Source organism: Eretmochelys imbricata, chromosome 3 (assembly GCF_965152235.1).
Source record: "Eretmochelys imbricata isolate rEreImb1 chromosome 3, rEreImb1.hap1, whole genome shotgun sequence".
Taxonomy (NCBI): Eukaryota; Metazoa; Chordata; order Testudines; family Cheloniidae; genus Eretmochelys; species Eretmochelys imbricata.
Window position 1 is genome coordinate 129,850,145 of NC_135574.1, and position 21,979 is coordinate 129,872,123.

The 21,979-nt window shown below is 39.8% G+C and overlaps 1 protein-coding gene across 11 annotated transcripts in view; it reads left to right on the forward strand.

Annotated features, from left to right (window-relative positions):
* TTC13 (tetratricopeptide repeat domain 13) overlaps positions 1-21,979 on the forward strand; it is an 87,579-nt gene that overhangs the window by 59,046 nt on the left and 6,554 nt on the right. For 3 of the 11 annotated variants that reach the window (XM_077813380.1, XM_077813381.1, XM_077813377.1), the window contains 7 exons: positions 1,437-1,529; positions 6,214-6,297; positions 13,983-14,067; positions 16,247-16,356; positions 19,705-19,840; positions 20,895-20,974; positions 21,448-21,526. In XM_077813380.1, the coding sequence (XP_077669506.1) occupies positions 1,437-1,529; positions 6,214-6,297; positions 13,983-14,067; positions 16,247-16,356; positions 19,705-19,840; positions 20,895-20,974; positions 21,448-21,526 (667 nt within the window). Of the gene's footprint in view, positions 1-1,436; positions 1,530-6,213; positions 6,298-13,982; positions 14,068-16,246; positions 16,357-19,704; positions 19,841-20,894; positions 20,975-21,447; positions 21,527-21,979 lie in introns of those variants that run through there. The other 8 variants (XM_077813379.1, XR_013345675.1, XR_013345676.1 and 5 more) reach the window with 8 other exon arrangements.

A 21,979-nucleotide genomic window follows, 5' to 3' on the forward strand; every position in this document is an offset into this window, starting at 1 on the left:
ATGACCATTGTGGCCCCCTCATCGCTGTAGTATCTGAACATGTCAGTATTTAATGTATTTATCCTCACAACACCCACAGGAGGTAGGGAAGTGCTATAATCTCAGTTTTACAGACGAGGAACCGAGGTACAGAGAGACTAATTGACTTGTCCAAGATCACACAGGAAATCTGGCAGAGCAGGGAGTTATTCCTAGGCTACAGCCCTAAACATTGGACCATCTATCAGTGAGTCCATCACTACCAGTACAGAGTCCTGCATTTTAGTTTTCCACAGCAGTGAGGATACTCATCAAGGACTACTACAGACTCTGGCAAAAGAACTGAGAGACAATGGGGAGGGAAGTGTGAGGACATCTAGGGCACTGACATGACCCCAATCGATATTGCTGGCCAGAACAATCTAGTCTTATGTGCATGCGCACCAAAAGCTGGAAGTCATGTGGACAATACATCCTGAAGAACCAGTTAGTGTATGTTTGTAACAATTTAGACTAATGGTTTATACTATAGTATTGCCTAGAGGCCTTAACCAAGTCAGGACCCCATTGTGGTAGACTCTGTACAGACATAAAATAAAAAGACAGTACCTGTCCAAGAGAAGTTAGTCTAAAAGACAAGATATAACATGGGTGAAACAAGTGGAAGAGGGGGGATGTGGTAACAATAATATGAAAAGTTTTTATCCTAAACTGGCAGTGTGCACAATTATTAGGTATAACAAGCTAATCAGTAACAGTAATCTGTTACTGTTCTTACAGGTAAATCTACCCCAAATAATATCTGAAGCATATCTGTCAGGCAATATTGAGGAAGCTTTTCCTCCCATCACCTGTGCTCCACCTGTTCTTTGGATAAATGGAGGACTTCGCTCTTGAGCTAGTGCCCCCATTTTAGCAGCCCTATGTGAGAAAAGATAGGGAAGTGACGTTACTGCCCTCTTTTTCTTATGGGAAATGGTTCTTAGATACCAGAGGAGGATACAAGTTGCTAGGTTACGGCATGTGTTTAAAAGTTTCTGTGGGTTCATTTTTTCCTGAAAATACTCTTGTTTTCCCTTTTGTATTAGGTAGTTAAAAAAGAGCTGTGAAAGATTGTAGGATACGTTGCAGCGATATACTCTGCTAGCATAGAGTTAACTATTTCAAACTGCCTAGCTGCATTAGTGAGAATTTTATTAACTGCTTTCTTCCTGTTACAGAGGCTGATACACTTTTCAGTAAAAAAAAATTCAGCATCTTGTTTTATGATCTCTGAATTCAAGCTTTGCCTAAAGCCACTGATGCATGAACCAGCTTTTCAGAGCCACAGGTTGGCAGTTATGTTTAAGATGGAACTTTAGAAATTTTCACAACTGATATTTTCTCGATTTTTTAAAATATACCTGTAGTAAGACTTCTTTAGCGGCACCAATTTTAACGAGGGTATTTCTTTGTAGGATAGCTGATCCAGACCAGCCCGTGCTTTGGTTAGACCAAATGCCAGCTCGAAGTCTTAGTAGAGGCTTTAATAACCACATCAATCTAATCAGGTATGACGTTTTTGCCAAAACTTGTTTGCATTAGGAATTGTGCTAAAATATGTAGGCTGCTCATGAACTGTTATAGCTGACCGTGTTCAGTGTGTGCATACTATGTTAATTTATAACATTTTGTTTTTAATTCTAGTAGAGCTTTTGTTTGTTTTTCCACTCATTAAAAACAAGCGATCATCTCTTGTGATTTTTTTTCACCCCCTTCTTTTTTCTGAATCTAATGTTTTATGTTATCTTTATTTTGGGGAGAGATAACTAGGTCCCAAAAGATAACTTTTCATTCTAGTTTTTAATTCCCAAATTAAAATACCTACTTCATATACCTAAGATTAAACCCATTGTGGTTGATGTATTTTCCACAAATGCTACTCCCAGAAGGCAATACTTTCAGCTGTAATTGCACAGTACTAGGCAATCTGTGTTTCCTACTTTGTAACCATCATCCATTAGTAGTATTTCGAGGAAATGTTTCAGCATGGAAAGGTTAAAGACACAGGTGTCAAAATACCTAAGAAGCTGAAAGGTAACTGTAGTTTCAGAAAAAGGTTTGAACTTGAAAAATTCAAATCATTGTTGTACGTTCCTTCTTCTTCATACCATAAAAGTTTCTGTATAGCAAGCATTACAGCTCCACCTACCACGAAGCAATGGAGAAAGGAGAGAGACATGTGGCAAAATCACTGTCAATCATGGATGGAGAGTGTGTGTACACCCGCAAATATGTGGCTATGCTCCCATCTTCCTTTATGGGAAGCAGGATCCTTGTTTAGTCCTGCTACTTTTATTTCTAACCCTGTTTTTCAGTGTTACTCAAAAAGGAAAAAATTAGAAAAAGATCTTTCTAAAAATATTTTACAGAAAGAATCACTGATGTTTAAAGCCCGCAGTACACAGGATGATAGTATTCGTTCTCTCTCTCTCACTCCCTCACTGCAACTCCTACCATTTCCCATTCCACAGATTGTAGCTCAACAATTGCCTTGTAGGGCCAGATACATTAGCTGTTCCCAGCTCTTCAGGGACACTGTTCTGCTCAGACTTCTGTATTCTTCCTCTCAAATTAAATTCTGCTTCCTGGGCCCCAGTCTTCTCTTAACTTTTGCTTTATCCTCCTCTCTCTCCCATTAAAAGTGCAACAGAATCGAAACACTCTTCATTCTTAAGGTGTGGAGGGCAACCCCTACCTCAGGCCATAACTCATTACCTGTTTTTTTCCCCCCAATATGGGAGATAGAGGGAGAAGCAGAGCTTGAACCTCCAGCTTTGGCTTGTGTCGTCAGCATTAAAAAAAAGAACTCTAAGGAATGCACTACTCTTGCTAGGGTTATTAATAGTGAGGAAAGAGTGCCTACTTTGCAAAGGGATTTCTCTGTCTCTGACCTCCAGTTCAGTAACCCTGTTTGTCTCTCAGTAGTCTAAATATTTTTTATGCCTGTCATCAGATAACACCAGCAATCCTATAGTTTGATGTTCCAACAAGTCTAGTGAGTTCCTGTGAGATGTCTAGTGAAATGGGTTACTGTATCTTCATAAGGTGCAGGACCAGACTGAATCAATTTCTGACCTTTCCTTTTGGCCTGACCTGTGCTCCCGGGGTTTGTACCATGGCTTGAATAATACTGATAGTGCTTTCTTGACAGAAAGATTGATTAATATCCCTACCTGGATTACAGTTTGCAAGGGCCTAAATCTTCCCAGACTAATGAACCTTCCTGTTTCCCCATCACAAGTTTTGACTGCATCCTTTCTGAGTCCAAGAGCCCACTTTCTCCTTTGCACATTATTGAATTCCTTTCTGAGAATAACCATTTAATCTGGGATTGAATGAGGCAGATGGAGAGAGGAGTAGGTAGTAGTACTCTCCCAAGCTCTGCCTTCCATCCACTCATGACCATCAAAATGAGATATCACTTGCAATAGATTATGCAGTACTGCTGATCTGTTGCACAAATCTGCACAAATAGGATAATCCTTTCTTGTGTGCTTTAATCAGCCATGAAATAGTTTTGCAATACTGCTAATTCATATATCATAACTAGGCTTCAGATGAAAACCTTGTTGAGATTAATGGGATCATTTCATACCCCTGGGCTGTTGTTTCAGGTAGATTTAGGCATTGGTTTATGTTCAGTTTATATTTTGAAGGTTATTTTCACAACTATAAAGACTAGGGGCTTAATCTTTATCAAACTTGGATTCTTGAGCACAAGATAGCAGCCTCAAAAAAGTAGTACTGATTTTCAGAGCTGCACGAACTAGCCCAATTTGATTTCTATATATAGTAGTTAGATGAACCAAAAAGTTGTGTAGGTTGTTTCAAGGAGTACCAAGAGCAGTAAGTTTGATTGCTTGCAGTAGAGCCCATAGTAGACTGCTGGGAGGCTGGAGGTGAACCAAAATAACCTCTTTCTTTTTCCCACACTTCGACTTGCAGGATAAAGTACGTGTTCTCCTGGGAGTGGGGAAAAAGGTTTGGAAACTTGTTACCTTCACTCACCTGATTTCCTTGCATAGTTATGAAAGATCAGGTCAGACGGTGCTCAGCCTAGTCTTATAGGATCCCTTTGGCCCATACTGTCACCATTGTTTCTGTACATAATAGTCCTTTTGTTAGGTCCATACTAACAATACCTTCTTTGTCTGGGACTCCTTTATGCAGGGTCCAATTCCATTCAACAGTTCTTACTACCTCAGTCTGGCATCTTGGAGGATGATAAATTATGGTTTCTGTATTCGATTTTTTCCTTGTAGAGGCTTAACCGCTGGAGAGTCCCAGAAAACTTTCCACCGTAGTCTTTTAGTCACTTGAATATGGAACATTTCTGTTGGGTGGTCCTTTGGGAACGCCTCACAAGGGTTTACAAAGTCTTTTCACTTGATTTTCTTAGGGTTCTGTACGGGTCTAGGGCTTAGCATTCTTAAGCTGCCATTTCTGCTCTTTTGAGACCGTATAAGAGTGCCTTAGGCTCATCTCCGTCTGGTTATAAGTTATCAAATCTTTCTTTGCCTTTTTGAAAGTCTAAACTTTTGTTTTTATGGGCAAAACAAGGATTTGAGATCTGTTCTCAGTGATGAAAGCTGTCAGTATTCCTCCAAGTATATGTTGAGACACCCACTACTACTATCTGTTCTTGGGCATTCTGAAGAGGTGGCAGCGCCTATCAAGTAGAGGGAGTTGAGGAACAACAAATAACTCTTGAGCCACTACCTGATGTCTTTTCTTATTCATTACCACTTCTCACTGGCTAGATCCAGCATCCTTTTAGGCTGGCTTTGGTATCTGAGTTCTCCAAGCTATCATTCAGTTAAATGCTGTTTTCTTATTTTTACTCCTTCATACTTCTGCCTGTTGTACAGAAAGCTTTTGTGTAGAATGAAATAAGATGGGACGTACAACAAGGGCAAATCTTATCAGTAATTGTTTATCATCCATTCTCTTTCCCTTTCTTTTCTAACATACACACTTGAGTATTCTAATTCTGATCAGTGTTTATTCCCACTGAGGTAAATGAAAATCAGTAGGACTGTGTGAGTAGTAAGGAGTGCAGCACAAACATGAGTTAAGGTGCTATAATCAAGCCCTGAATAATTATAGAAAGAGGCTAGAGACTGGCTATAAACATATCTCCTATGATTGACAGTGATTTTAGCCTCCTGGTATATGTAGCTGTAACGTTTGCTATATAAAATCTTATTTTGTAGACTGGAGAACATGAAGGATTCCTACAAATGCAATAATGGTACGTAATGTTCCCGTTCAAGGCATTATGTATGGCTACAATTCTGACAGGACTCTTTTGAGAGTTCACAGGCTCATACCTAATGTTCAAGGAAGAAGGCGCCAAGTCAGCTGTTTGTTTGCTTGTGGACTGCTGATTAAATATTTAATTTCCTGGAAGAGCAGTAGAGTGCAGTATTTAGATAATATCTAGAACTGAAAATCTTCTTGAAAATGTCCTGGAGTTGGAAACATCTGGTGTCTTTCTAGATGGAAATTTGTTTTAAAGTTATTGCACTCCACTCATTCTCCCCCACCCCTTTAAAAAAAAAATGTGCATACTTGATATTTTGCAGTGTCCTTAAGATATTCCCCTACTCTGAATCTGGATTCAGTGAATCATCCCAGAAAACTTTGATTTAAAACAAAAATAATTACAATTTTATGTGTGGGATTTAGGGACAGTTAATACAAACACATCCATGAGAAGAGGATACTTAAGTTGTTTAGAACAGACATCACAATCACATACCAGTGCTCAAAGTAAACCAGTTACGGTTAGGATTATCAGTCCCTGCATTTTTCTTCACAGATAAACACATACAGCTTTCTAGTATACAAAAAATATTTGCAAATCCAAATTGGTAATTGTGGTACTGATTTTTTTTTTTTTTTTAACTGTACACAAGAACACTGGTGGTAGTGCGAGAGCACACATGAAAAGTAGCTTGTTGAAAAGCAGCAAGAGCAGTGAGACCTTGAAGATTCTACAAGCCCCTATTGAAAATACATGGCTTACTTATTTATTCAGACAAACCTCTGATTAAGCTTCCACTACTCTTCCATACACTACTGTATGGAAACCACATATCATGCTTTTATGAACAGCATACGTGTTAGTTATGAAGTGGACTATCCTAGTAGACATTTTAAAAGACATTTTTGTTTATCTTCTCTCTACAGGGGACAAGTCATTAACATGAGGTACCTGGAATATTTTGAAAAAATACTTCATTTTATCAAAGACAGGATCCTTGTTTATCATGGGTAAATGGTTTATTTAATATTTTTTCCTTCCACCTTCAATATCAATTCAAAATTGTATTATATTCATAGACCATACAGAAAGTCTGGGGAAATATTTTCATAAAGTTCCAGTACATCCATAACTGTGTCCTCTTACCAATGGGAGAAGAAATGCCATATGAAAGAAAGCAAAGTAATCTTCTCTTTTACATATGAATGATAATAGTAATTCAAGTAATTAATTTTTAAGAGTACCTGTACCCATCCTTCTGGCCTATATCAGGCATGGGTGGATCTTAGCCCTGTCTTACAAGGGAGGGTGTTCAAAGTGGTCATGGAAAATGTTGTTGATCCATACTCCAGATTACGGGAATGTGAAATAATTAATTTTTCTGAACAATATTGGTGATTGATGTGTGCAGCCTATAGCAGGGTGGGAGACGTGGGCATGGCTTTGTATGGATCATCTGTGGAGGGTAATATGTAGGAAATTGTTATCTTTGACAGGTATTATGAAGGCTGGGGATCAGAGTGTTTTCAGCCCTTATAAGTGAGTGTGATCTGTAGTTTAAAAAGCCACCCTAAAGGCTTTTCTCTGGAATAGTGAAGTCTGGAGAAAGTTTGATGGGAGGTGATTAAGGACAAAAGGAAGATACTTAATATTGCTGTTGGACTATAGAGGATATTTTCTGACTTCCTCACAAGTGAATTACAACCTTCTAATGTCTCTAATTTTGTTGAAGAATTGCGACTTTTAGGTCTGTAATTGAGTGCCCAGGGAGGTTGAAGTGTTTTCCGACTGGTTTTTGGATGTTATAATTCTTGACGTCTGATTTGTGTCCATTTATTCTTTTGCTTAGAGACTGTCTGGTATGGCCAATGTACATGGCAGAGGGGCATTGCTGGCACATGATGGCATATATCACATTGGTAGATGAGCAGGTGAACGAGCCTCTGATACTGTGACTGATGTGATTAGGTCCTATGATGGTGTCCCTTGAATAGATATGCGGACATATCTACATAGGAATGTAAGATGTTCACTGGTTAACCGGTTAGCATTAATCATACCGGTTAACCACCTTAACTGTTAACCTCAGGCTGGCCTGCTGGTCAGCCCCAACAGCCCCACACCGGCTGGCCCAGCAGCCCCACATTGTCCGGAGTGGGCCCTGCTGCGCTGCCCGGCCAGCCCGCCAACCCCAGCTCCCCAACCCTGCCCCCCACCAGCCAGGTCGGCCCCAACAGATCAATCAGTTAACAGTTTAAACAATTAAAATATATTTAGTTTAAACGGTTAACTTTTTAAATGGTATTTACATCCCTAGTTCCTCTAGATCAAGTGGCAAAGCACGGTGTGGAAAGTTTGTGATATTGCTGCCGATGTTGTACATACCCTGTGTGCAAACAGTATATTTCAGTAGCTAGGGGGTGTTGATTTGCATCTTCCATAAACAGCAGATTTACTTTTGGAAAATTAAATTATTCTCCTATTTAGGAATAGATAAACTTCTGTGCTTTATTAAAACGTATTGCTCAGAGTGGTCCTGCATGCTCTTGTTTACTGGGCGCTAGGGGAATACAATTTATACTCCCATATGATGTCTGAGAGCAGAAAGCTTTTTTTGCAAAGCCTAGTTATTGTTTCCTGACCATGACCATGACTCCCCCCCCCCCAAAAGTCTAAGGCATTTGGGCTGCAATATTAGAAATAGTTTCGACATGTCCACTGGGCTCTGGGGCTTGACCATGCTCTTTTTCTTTGTGCCAGATTCTCCCATCAGCAGCACAGACAGAGCAGTGGATTTAGCATTCCCACTTCACCCATTGCAATCTGAGATTTAAATGCTGATTTTGGTGGGTGGGGGGCAGCAGGGAGTTAACTCTTGCAACCCAGTGTCTCCCACAGTTCTGGACGTCTGGGCTGCTCTTCTCACCTTTCACCTCACAAAAACAGATCAGTGATTTTGGTGCCATGCAGTCTGGCCACTCCCCCTGTGTTCCAGCTTGCTGCCAGATTCTCTGCCTCTGCAGACAGAGTGTGGCAGTTTCTTTTGCTCCTGCCCTAACTCCTTCTATTTTAACTTTTCTGCTCAGTTTTTTTGGGCAGTGTTGAGCAGTGTTTCCTCCTTTGCATTCCTCCTCCTCCTCCTGGGTTGGTTATCCCTTGGGAGGTTTAACCCTCCCTGAGCCTCTGTTGCAGCATCTCCCTGCTGGCTCCTTTTCCCCTTGCAGGCATGGCAGAGCAGCCAAGAAAGCACTGGGTCAAATCCAAGTGATGCTCTATTTGTGAAGTATCCTTCCCTGGCTTGGCAGACAGTAAGGAGTGCCCAACCTCCGTCCGTAATCTGTTAGGTCCCAGTGCTGCGAGTTGGATAGGCAGTTGGGATCCCTTGCCCATCAGGGCAGCCACAGCTCCTATGGGGCAAAATGAACTGGGACCAGTCCTATTCAACATATTCATAAATGATCTGGAAAAAGGGCTAAATAGAGAGGTGGCAAAGTTTGCAGACAATACAAAATTACTCAAGATAGTTAACTCTTCACAGTCAGCTTTGGATTTACAGAGGGATCTCACAAAATTGGATGACTGGGCAACAAAGTGGCAGATGAAATTCGATGTTGATATTATGAAAGTAATGCACATTGGAAAACATAATCCCAACTATAGATACAAAATGATGGTTTCTAAATTAGCTGCTACCACTCAAGAAAGAGAACTTGGAATCACTGTGGATAATTCTCTTAAAAACATCTGCTCAATGTGCAGCAGCAGTTGAAAAAGCTAACAGTGTTAGGAACCATTATGAAAGGGCTAGATAATAAGATAGAAAATATCATAATGCCTCTATATAAATCCATGGTACACTCACATCTTGAATACTATGTGCAGTTCTGGTCACCCCATGTCAACAAGTATGTATTAGAATTGGAAAAGGTACAGAGAAGGGAAACAAAAATTATTAGGGGAATGGAACAGTTTTCATATGAGGAGAGATTAGTAAGACTGGGACTTTTCAGCTTGGAAAAGAGATAACTAGGTGGATATGATCGAGATCTACAAAATCATGACAAGTGTGGAGAAAGTATGTAAGGAAGTGTTATTTACTCCTTATACCACAAGAACTAGGGGGTCACCAAATGAAATGAACAGTCAGCAGGTTTAAAACAAAAGGAAGTATTTTTTCACACAACGCACGGTCAATCTGTGAAACTCATTGCCAGGGGATGTTGTGAAGGCCAAAACTATAACAAGGTTCAAAAAAGAACTAGATAAATTCATAGCCAAGATGGTTAGGGATGGAACGCCATAGGAACGAGTGTCCCTAGCCTCTGTTTGCCAGAAGCTGGGAGTGGATGACAGGGAATGGATCACTCGATGATTGCCTGTTCTGTTCATTCACTCTGAAGCATCTGGCATTGGCCACCGTCACAAGACAGGATATTGGGCTAAGATGGACCATTGGTCTGACCCAGTATGGCTGTTCTTATGTTCTTAAGCCTTCGTACTAAAGGTATGGGACCATTGCTCAGAAGACATGAAAGATCAGGTATGGGTTCTGACAGATGTTCAACTCCTTACAGTGATGATCAGCCCACAACATCCAGAAAGACCTACCCATCTGCCTTCCAGATCCTTTAGTCCTTGTAGCAGGCACAAGCCTGGAGACCCAAACAGTCCATGGCCTCTGGAGTGAGGAGGAAAAGGCTGACAGTATAAACCATATTTATGAGGGGACTGGGAGCTTTTTTACTTTACAAGTTAATTAGATCAGGGAGTTTCAGGGATCAGACCAAAATTCCCTCTGTCGAATACTTGATCAATGAAGATGGTCCAATTCACTGTGTCTCAAGAACTGAACAGGATTCAAGGGTCCTCATGGAGGTATTGCCAAAGAAGTATCCGCTGGTGTTTTGCCTGACAAAGAATATAGCATTGTTTCTGACTTCATCCCAAGAGTGAGACCTGGACTTCCTTTAGGATGTTTCTTTGCACTGCCTCTCCCATTATGTCTGAAGATGAGGAAGCACTGGAGCTCAGGATCTCCACAACAGGCTAAAACCAAAAAGGGAACACCAAGCAAGGGGAGGTTGTAGGGATGACCAATCTTACCAATGCTAAAGAAGCCCAAATATAGGAACAGTGCTCCAGATCCTAATCTCTTTCCACAAACTCTAGCTTCCCTTCTGAAGAAGGGGAATTCTTGGCTTTGGATAATAGACAGGAGTCAAAGGTGCAGGAGAGAGGTTCTATTTGTCCCCTAGATGTGTGTGAAGCAGTGAAGTTAGCTTACCAAATCATGAGCTGGATTCTCCGTCACTTGAAATTTTTAAATCAAAATTGGATGATTTTGTAATGTATGCTCCATCTTCATCCAAATTATTGGTTTTCCTAAAGGAATCACTGGGTGAAACTTGATGGCTTGTGTGATGCAGGAGATCAGACTAGATGACCATAATGCTCCCTTCTGGCCTTAAAATATATGAAACCATAGAGAGGAAGGGGGTGACTACCATTGAGATCTAGCCAGAGAGAGGATGAGTAAACTAAAGCCAAGGACATGTATCTCCAATCCCAAATTCAGATAGAATTTGCTATCCTCCTTGATTCATCTTTTGAAGAGATCTATAGGAAGAAGTAAGAAGGCCCAACAAATGGAAGAGACTTAGTTGTCAGGCCCTGAAATTCTACAATCCTATAACTAAAGGATTCTCTGTTCACAATCCACAGGATTGGAGCAGTGGCATCTTGGAAAAACACAACATAAAATATGAAGATGTCATTCCCAAAGATCTTATAGAAAGGGGAGTCAGGGCTTTCAGAGTATTATACTTGTGGGAGAAGAGACCTCAATGGTGATACAAAATTATATTAATAAGTATTATAACTTATTTTAAAAGCCATTAAAAGCTTGTTTGCACGTTTTCTGAATATTGATATAGCTACAAGAATGTTAGAGCCAGGATGCTTGGAAATAAAACAATTCACATTTGGCTAATTATATTACAAAATGTTAAAACTAGTCAAAGGTATTCCAGAAGGTTTCTGCTTCTATCTCCCAAAGACAAGCAAACCTCAAGCAGACACAAACCATGTAAACACTTTTTGGAAGAAACCTGATTGTGAAAGGAGTGTAGGTTTGTGTTATCAGAATAAAAAATCTAGGTAAAGTGGGCTCTACCAACCCCACTCTCTGGCAAAGAAATCTGCTTGTGCTCTTAAAAATTTAGAGGAAAATGTGTATTTGGAAATGTTTTAAATGTTCTTTTATTTTTTAAATATGGGAATGATAAACACCTTTGTGAAACGCAGACTTGCAAATATGTTAGCTAAATGCAAAGCTCCTAATGCCATTGCTGTGTAAATGGTAAAATGCTTTATGTTCCACCATGGAATCTAATGACTTTGCTAAACTAGTGAGAAACAATTAGAGCTGGCCTAGCACTTCTTGTTCTTTAAACTAAATATTTTTAATAACTTTTAAAAGAGATTTAGCATCCAACAATTTAAAACTACCCCTGCCTCCCCCACCCCCACTGAAATATTGTGACTTTAGTGAAGCATGCACCTGTAAGCAAGGCTTTATGAGCTGCTGAAGAATCTTCCAAGTTCCTTCAAAAGGTGGCTTCTCCTCCACTCGCAAAAGGGTGTGCCCCTCTATCCCAGTCAAGGGTACTTGAGCCTCACAGCTTAGATACTGAGAGTACATGGGATACTGTGTGTGTGTGTGTATTGTGATTGCATCTACATAGACGATCAAGTCAAGCATGTGTAGTCTGTGTCTTAACCATTCAGTAGCTGAAGGAAGGGCCTTTAAGTCCATGAGGGAACCATAAAGTCTTTGCCAATGCGTGCAGCCTGCAAGTATATGACCAACATTGTCTAACTGGCCACAGTGGCAAAATGCGGAATCAAAAAGGCCCCACTGATGATCATTAATAGCACATCTGGTCACTCTGCATCAGAAGCAATTAGGCTTTACTCAGAGATGATGTGAAAGGTCAAAACTAAGGGGCTGGACTGTTGGATCTGTCATGATATCGGCATTCGCTATGTTTTGAAGCTTGATCATGACACCTAGTATGCAACCTGGAGGTGTAGTTCTCTTCTTTTCAGCTTGTTTGTCCCAAATGTCTGAGTGCGTGAGAGATCGGGCTCCAGAATGGAAGATTTGCCATCTTATTACTTGATTTCCTTTCTGTGAGTGACCTCTGTTTCCAGTTTGCCCTACCTAACCAGCTTTTTTGGGTGTCTGTGGGTCTTTTGTGGATCCAGGTAAATGGTTAATATTGTTGAATAAGTCTTTATCATCATGTATGTGTTTAATTTCCTAATCAGAATTTAGCATTTCCTCGCAGCTTTGAAAGTATGAATCTGGGGAAATGGTAAGAAGGGGTGTGGTGAAGTCTGAAGGCCAGTCTGAATGTTTACAGAAGAGGTGCAATCTGAATGTCTAATCTGTGGTGAATTCAGTTTAGGGTTGCCAACTGTCTAATCACACAAACCCAAACACCCTGGCCTGGCACGGCCCCTTCCCTGAGGCCCTGCCCCACTCACTCCATCAGCCCTCCCTTGGTTGCTCACTCTCCCACACCCTCACTCACCAGGCTGGGGCAGGAGGTTGGGTTGTGGGAGGGGGTGCAGGTTCTGGGCTGGGGCCGAGGGGTGTGGAGTGTGGGAGGGGGCTCTGGGCTGAGTCTGGAGCAGGGGGTTGGGGTACAGAAGGTGGTGTGGGATACAAGCTCTGGGAGGGAATTTGGGTGCAGGAGGGGCTCAGGGCTAGGGCAGGGGATTTGGGGTGTGGGAGGGAGTTTGGGTGCAGGAGGGTGCTCCAGGCTGGGGCAGGAGATTGGGGTGTGATAGGGGGTTTGGGGTACTGGCTCTGGGATGGGGCTCAGGGTTTGGGGTGTGGGCTCTGGGAGGGAGTTTGGGTGTAGGAGGGGCTCCGGGCTGGGGTTGGGGTGTAGAAGGGGCTGAGGGGTGATGGCTCTGGCTGGGCAGCGCTTACCTCAGGTGGCTTCTGGGTGGCAGCACAGCAGGGCTAAAGCAGGCTCCCTGCCTGCCCTGGCCCCACCCTGTGCCGCTTGTGGAAGCAGCCAGCACGAGGGGGATAGGAGGCTCTGTGCACTGCCCTGCCTGCAAGCACCGCCCCTGCAGCTTCCATTGGCTGCAGTTCCTGGCCAATGGGAACTGCGGGGGAGGTGCTTGCAGGCAGGGGCAGCGTGGAGACTCCCTACCCCCTCACACACACTCCCCTGGGCCACAGGGACTTGCTGGTTGCTTCCCGGAGTGACACAGAGCCAGGGCAAGCAGGCAGGGAGCCTGCCTTAGCCCTGCTCGCCGCTAGACTTTAAGCGAGCTAAAATCTCCCGGATTGGCTTCAGTAGCCTCCGGGAGATAGAGCCCGATTCCGGGAGACTCCTGGCAAAACTGGGAGGGTTGGCAACCCTAATTCAGTCATAGAAAGAAAATCATTAAGTAAAAAATGTCTTATTGTATTGTTTAATTTTCACCCCCTGACCAAATGGGAAGAGCGGGGAAATTTGCCAAGGGAAATGCAATAGAATATAATGTAGTAGTTCACTCCATTGACCATCATAAATGGTTGGTTACAGTAACACTAGATGGATGTTCTGAAAAATGCTAGGTTTGTTTGACCGTTGTGTTTCTGTATGTTAAAATTGTTGCATATGTTTTATTATAGTGCTAATAATCCTAAAGGTTTGCTAGAAGTTAGAGAAGCACTGGAAAATGTACATAAAGTAGAAGACCTTCTCCCCATAATGAAGGTAAGTTTTGCAACAACCTTCAGCTCGTGGGTAACAATTTAAATGGACAGTTGTATGTCTAATTTAAAATGAACAACTGTAGGAACTTTGGCTGTATTCTAAAGAATTAACATACTAATCAAAATAACTGCAAATCTGCTCATCTAAGGCTTGATCCTTCCCTTAGATGCATGTGATGTGTACCTGAGAAGACTTAATCCAATAATTATTTTTAATTAGTAAAAGAAAAATATGCCTGTAAAAGGGAGGAAAAAATTCTGTGTGTACTGGTTCCTTGAAGCCAGGCTTCCTAGTGATGAGGATTTTTATTTAGAACCTGAATGACTGGTTCAGCTTAACTGTGTAAAACATAATTGAACAAACTGAAGAAAAGAGATTATGGAATTGGAGTTTATGGAGTATGGAACATTTTTTTTTTCAGTTCAGGGCCACTGATTTGAATGTGGCCCAGAGCAGCAATGAGCAAAAGTAGTTGCCTGTTAATGGCTGATGACCAACGTGGAATGAACTGGTGATCTACTCTGATCTAGTGGAAAAGTGCCAGAATCACCAAACCCAGCTCGCCCCTTCCAATTATTAGCACCCTGTTGGTAGCCTCCATAAAAAGGCTTTGGATTATGTGGCATGGAGACTGAGTTACTCTTTCATCCCTACTAACCCTTAGGTCCTTCCAGCTCAGGGTTTAGTTCTAAGATTTTTCAAATAAATCTAATGTTAGTTGAGTATTTAAATCTTTGGGAATATGGCAAGAAGGGCTTGATTTAAAAAAAAATCTCTAAAATGAACAGAATATAAATAAAATATTCAGACTTGAATAGTTCGGAAAGGAACATTCACACCAATCAAAGCAGGGTAATTCAAACTGATCAGGTATAGATGTCTTCACAGAAGCTTAAACACTGCTACCTAGGTTTTCTGTGTGGTTCTCTGATAAGTGGCGCAAATGTCACCTCCAAGTTACTTTCTTAAAGCATATATTAAGGATTGTCTGAGGGTTAGGGCAGTTTAAGACCATACCTTTACAGCCCTGTCAGCTCTCAGTCTCCAACCCGGTGCTCACCTTTTTTTGGAGTGGATTCCAGTAAAACTAAACAAAAGGCTGGGAAGGAAAAATTGAAAGATATTTGATTGTCCTGTACAACACATTATGATATTGGAAATCATAATGTAAGGCCCTCTAAAGCAAAATGGATGCCACTTTTTGCGGAGGTACTTGACAAAGGGAAATGTTATCAGCTGATTTGAAAACACAGATTAGTACAGAGATGACAAAAATATATAACTATTTAAGGAACTGTGAATGATTTAGCTAGAAATAAAGATCTCTTCCTAAGAATTGGCAGCAAATATTCCTGGTCTTCAAAAAAAACAATGATTTTGATCTGATTTGGATTGCATGTGTACCCTTCTCAATTGTACATATCACATTGGAATGCTATTTCTCAATAAAAGCTTTTAATTTTTTTAAATAATGAAATCCTTGGCCAAAACATAATTCCATTGATCATACTATTGTATTTTAAAAGACATGGTTGCAAAAGCCATTCACTCAACAATGGAAATAGAGCAATTGTCTTTAATGCTGCATGGATAAATTGAGAGAGCCAGTTAGTATTTAAGTGGTCTGGTTGTTCAAATAGGTGGGTAACTTTGAATAGAACTTGACTCTTAGCTTTATTTGAATAAAGTTATTGTGGTTTATAATTGTCACATTAGTTATGGCTTTTGGCTTCAATTTTAAATTTAAATCGCTATTTTTTGGCTTTGCAAAATTTGAAAAAGCGTTTTGTTTTGTTTTTCCTTCTGGTGAGGAGAAAACTATGCAAAGGATGTTGAATGAGATTGACTAACAGTAAAAAATTGTGAGCTATGTTCTGGAATGCAATTTAGAGTAATTCATTTAATTACAAAGTATAAACGTAAAATACAGACTCTACAACTTATATTACTGTTTTCACATTAATATGCCAAATGATGAGTATCATACTGGGGCTTGGGAAAAACATTTGTCTGTATAGTTCTAGCTTAGTCTTTTTTATTTAAATTTTTTATTTAGAAGACCATAGCTGCACTAGCTATCTCTTGTTAAAACTGTCCTCTAGAAATCAGTGTTACAGAACAGTGGCTAGAAAGCTTATCCGACTATATTTATTCTAATATATTTCCTTTTTTCTGAAAGCAGTTTAACAGTAAAACAAGAGATGGGTTTACTGTAAACACAAAAGTCCCTAGCCTCAAAGATCAAGGGAAGGAATATGACGGATTCACAATTACAATAACAGGAGACAAGTACGTTTGCTTTAAAAATTCATATTTTTAATATTCTGATCTTTAAGGAAATGGCAATGAAGAAATGTTGAAGTATGAATTATCAATAGCAATTAATTTCTTGTTCTAGTGGCATTTTGTACTTGTGTGATTGGGCCCTTTGTGTAAATGACTTAGTCTCACTGAGTCTGGAAGTGGTTCTCAAGTGTGCAGCATCTCAGCCGACAGTGACCCTATTATTCAACTCATGCTGTTGAATGCACTTTGAAAAGTTTTATCCTTCATAATGGTATCCACAAAATTCTGATCAGCAGACCTGTATGGCTGACAGTTTTGATTCACCAAGCCATCTCCACATGTATAGAGTAAAATGTTTTCTGCTTTGAGGACTTTTCAGTCTACTTCATAGACCATAAAAACAGATCTGAATGCTCTGAATCAGAATGGATTGGAAATCACCATCATAGTGGATCCATTCTAAAAGTAGGGATGGACAGAACAGGGGTTTTTGGCCTTCTTATTTTACTGAGATTTTTGAGTGTTTTGTGGCGCTTCAGGCAATACCCTACTAGTTAGACTCATGTAATTCCTAGTTGGTAAATTGTAGTGAGGAGGCATTGGGTCCATTACTGGTTGAGATAGTAAATACCCCCTTTGAGAAGCAAGAAGCCAGCACTCCTAAGCCCATGTTCAAAAGATCTTTGTGGTCTGACTACAACAATTGATAATGGGAATTGATAATTTTCTTAGATAATGGGAATTGATAATTTTCTTAGACGTTCTTTCCATTCAGATTACTTAGGGAATCTAAATTCTACACTATCATTTAAAGTGTTCTACAACCTACTGCAGGCATCTTTAGTGTGGAAGGTAGACATTTTACTGAACCCCAGTGGATTTTTCCCTTTTGAATTTTAATCTCTAGACCTTCTGCACATTCATAATGGGATGATGCACAAGATAGTTTCATTATATTAGGAAAGTATTTATCTCTGTGAAACTGTCACAACTATGAAAATTAAATTACAAGTGTAAAATTTGGTAAGAATCTGAATAGTTCCACATAAAGACCAAATTTGTAGTAATTAGCACTAATTAGGAAACAATTCCATTTCTGGAGTTTCAAAGTTAACAAAACAAACATTCTGTGGATTCTAAACATATAAAACAGACTGAAATAGAAGGTACCGTGAGAGAACATAAGCACGGCCATACTGGGTCAGACCAAAGGTCCATCTAGTCCAGTATCCTGTCTTCCAACAGTGGCTAATGCCTGGTGCCCCAGAGGGAATGAACAGAATAGGTAATCAAGTGATCCATTCCCAGCTTCTGGCAAACAGAGGCTAGGAACACCATCCCTGCCCATCCTGGCTAATAGGTCCATCGGTGGCTATCTTCCATGAATTTATCTAGTTCTTTTTTGAACCCTGTTATAATCTTGGCCTTCACAACATCCTCTGGCAAGAAGTTCCACAGGTTGACTGTGAGTTGTGTAAAAAAATACTTCCTTTGTTTGTTTTAAACCTGCTGCCTATTAATTTCATTTGGTGGCCCCTAGTTCTTATGTTGGGAGAAGGAGTGAATAATACTTCCTTATTTACCTTCTCCACATCAGTTATGATTTTATAGACCTCTATTATATTCCCCCCTTAGTTGTCTCTTTTCCAAGCTGAAAAGTCCCAGTCTTATTAATCTCTCCTCGTAAGGCAGTCGTTCCATACCCGTAATCATTTTTGTTGCCCTTTTCTGAACCTTTTCGAAGTCCAATATATCTTTTTTGAGATGGGACGACTACATCTGCACACAGTATTCAAGCTGTGGGCGTACCATGGGTGTATATAGAGGTAATATGATATTTTCTGTCTTATTATCTGTACCTTTCTTAATGATTTCAAACATTCTGTTCACTTTTTTGACTGCTGGTGCACATTGAGTGGATGTTTTCAGAGAACTATCCACAATGACTCCAAGATCTCTTTCTTGAGTGGTAACAGCTAATTTAGACCCCATCATTCTATATGTACAGTTGGGATTATGTTTTCCAATGTGCATTACTTTGCTTTTATCAACATTGAATTTCATCTGCCATTTTTTTGCCCAGTCACCCAGTTTTGAGAGATCCTTTTGTAGCTCTTCGCAGTCTGCCTGGGACTTAACTATCTTGAGTAGTTTTGTATGATCTGCAAATTTTGCCGCCTCACTGTTTACCCCTTTCTCCAGATCATTTTAAATTTCTTGTTTTCATATTGTGTGGATAAGTTTTTTTTTTTCTGAGTAACACCTCTGAAAAGTTACAAAGACAGACAACTTGGCAAAAATAGTAGGCTGAGTAGGGCTCAAATTTAGTTATGGTAAAACAAACATCCTTGAAACTCAGACATTAAGCAGTAACATCCCATTTGAAGGCAAAAATATTGAGAGTAGAACAGTTCATATACCTGTGCTGCACCATATGAGCCAACAGAGACCTCAAGAAGGAAGTGAGATCAGGGATAGGAAAGGCATCCATTGCATTTACTAAACTCAACAGCATATGGAAATCAAAGATATACGGCACCTAAACAAAACTAAGAATTTTCAATTCAAACCTAATCTCATTGCTATCATACAGCTGTGAGAGCTGGAGATCTACTAAAATATCAAACAGAAAACTAGACACATTTTAAAATAAATGCCAACAAAAGACTCTGGGAATTGGTTGGAAAGACTTAGTCACCAACGAAGAGACCTGAGAAATCACCAACCAGCAGCTCATTGCTACCAGAACCAGAAAGCGTTAGACATATTTGGGGCATCCACTTGTGGTGCCAGCACACACGCTCCGCCATGAAGCTGTTAAGTGGAAACCAACTGGTATGAGGAAATGCGTGCACCCAAGAGAAACCTTAAAAAGAGCCCTTAGCAGGGAGGGCAGGCTAGTCTATCTCAATACCACAGAGCAAATGGAAGGAGCAGCAAATAACGGTGGTTAATGGAAGAGGCTGGTTTCCACCCTGTCTGCAAACATTGGTGCAGGAAGGGTGTAAATGTAAAAATAAAACTTTAATGCTCTGTCTAAAAAAATCCCCAAAGCCTCTAGACTTCCGTCCATCAAAATATTAGCAGTTATTTGCAATTAAAAATTGCAGATAGCACCTACCACTTTGTCAGTAAGAATATTAAAATATATTCTCTGATGTTTCTATTTCAACCTCAGTGCTTCTCATTTGAGTGGGCAGCAGATTTGTTTTCTTGCTTTAAGTAGGGGTGATATGGGAGAAGGTTTTGGCAGAAGGAAGAAATATTAGCCTTAACTATCTTGCATTTTTGCACCTCTTTTAAGTATTTGATTAGCGTCTTGACATTTATTCAAATAATCTTTTGTATTAGAGTTGGGAACATATTATTTTCAGTGGAAACTCAGACAACGGAAGAAAGAACGCAATTGTATCATGCAGAAATAGATGCACTATATAAGGATCTAACAGCCAAAGGAAAAGTACTAATTCTATCTGCAGAACTTGGGGTAAGGTTTTTATGGAAGCAATTAATTTGATTGAAGCTAGCATGAATTTTGACCTGATTTAAGGGGCAAATTTTTAACAGTGAGGGTAATTAACCATTGGAATCTTACCAAGGGTTGTGATGGATTTTCCATCACTGGCGATTTTAAAATCAAGATTGGATGTTTTTTTTCTAAAATATTCTCTGGTTCAAACAGGAATTAATTAGGGAAGTTCTGTGGCCTGTATTATGCTGGAAGTCAGACTGGATGATAACATGCTGTGTGGTCCATGAATCCTCTATATAATTAATTTTTAATATCTATACTATCATTTTTTATTTTTGTCAAAATACATTCCAGTTTACTGTGCATTCAGATTGTTTGGCACAGTTCCTAAATAAGTAATAAAATTCACCTCTTATTGAAATGCTACTAGTAAGAAGAAATTAAGTGAAAGATTACCCTTAAACAATGGAAACCTATTAAGTTGCTCTGCTTTGCTAAGTAATAGTTTAATTCCAAACACACAGCATGAAATGTTCCATAATAAAAATGCCATTATTTTTTTTTATCCTGGCTTGCAACCACGGCATATTATTACCATGATGAGCACTATTTAATGTTGTTCATAGACTGGTTCTTGACAGCTAGTTGTAAAATGAGAATTGACATAAATACATGATAAAACAATAGAATTGTTTTCAAGTTGATTGCATTCTACCTGAGAAGCTCGCTGTGCTTTAGATTTATCAGGATCTTTAACATAGCATAATGCCTTAATGCTGGATGAAATACAATGCTAGTTTGTTGTTCAAGCTAGTTCCTTAGCTTGACCTTTTTGAGTTACTTGATCTTCCAATGTTCACAATAGGGATGGTTCAATTTTATTGAAACTTATGAAATATTTTTCTTAAAAAACAAAAACAAAAAAACAACCCACCGTATTGTTGAGTATATTGTATAATTACTTAATGGAGGGTATTACAAAGTACACTAACATTCTTATATGTTTCTTCATCTCATATCTGTACACTAAAGTATTTTTTGAGCCCCTGCTTGCATTTTTTTTACCTAGGAGGCAGATGCTGTGTGCAACCTAATCCTGTCTTTAGTTTATTACTTCTATAACTTAATGCCACTCTCAAGAGGATCCAGGTTAGTGACTGATTTTGTGCATTATCTGTCCATCTGCTATTCTATTTTAGTAAATGTGGGATTGTTTATCTGCTTAGTGGATTTGTTAATAAAGGGACTTGTGATAAACTGCAGTTTCTCATGTGTTTCTAGGGTCTCTTATTCTAATGATACTGATAACATTCCTGATGCTGTAGCCCTCAGGAGGCCAAACCTTTATTGACCACTGTGGTCTGTGGTTAATCAATATTAACTAATTAATCAGTCAGTAACCAGTCCATCAATAAGGCTATAGAACTACAGCTCCTCAGTACCTGAATCCCTGATTTTTACTAAGGTGTCAGATGTCCGTTTTTATCTCTAATTAAAAAAAAATACCTTGAAGTGCTTTTTTTAATTTTTAACTACCAAGTAAGAAGTTGAATTTGTGTAATGTAAAATAATTCCAACTGAAAAATATTACGGAAAGAGACTTGTTGCTCTTTATTTTTTAGCGTGATAGCTTATTCGGTGATCATGGGAGCACTGATGGCAAGTGGGAAAGAAGTAGCAGGAAAAATACCAAAAGGAAAGGCAAGTTCTACATAAAAATACACTGGCTCAACCTAGATAACAGAAGTGATACTTCTAAGTATGGAGAAGCAGCTGAAGGAATAAGCAAGGACTCGGTGTGTGTATCAGGTGTTTGTCCATGCTTTACCATGGTGGCTTACAATTTTATAGTGTTTTTTTAGGATTCATTGCTTTTTGTGTTTTTGTGGATTCTCAGATGACAACTCTGATATAAAGTATGTTTCAGCATCTATGGTTAGCCCTGAGGCTGCAGCTGTTCCCCTCTGATATGGACCTTCCCACAGTAATCCATGCCTTAATAACTTTGAGGCCAGATCCCAGTGGTGACCTCCTACTTGTGGTTCCCCTTGAAGAAGTCTCTGAAGATTCAGCTTGAGCAGAATGCAAATTTTATCTCTGGAGTGCAGTGGGCTCTTATGGGCACGCAATAGTAGTGTTTTCTCTTTGCTTGCA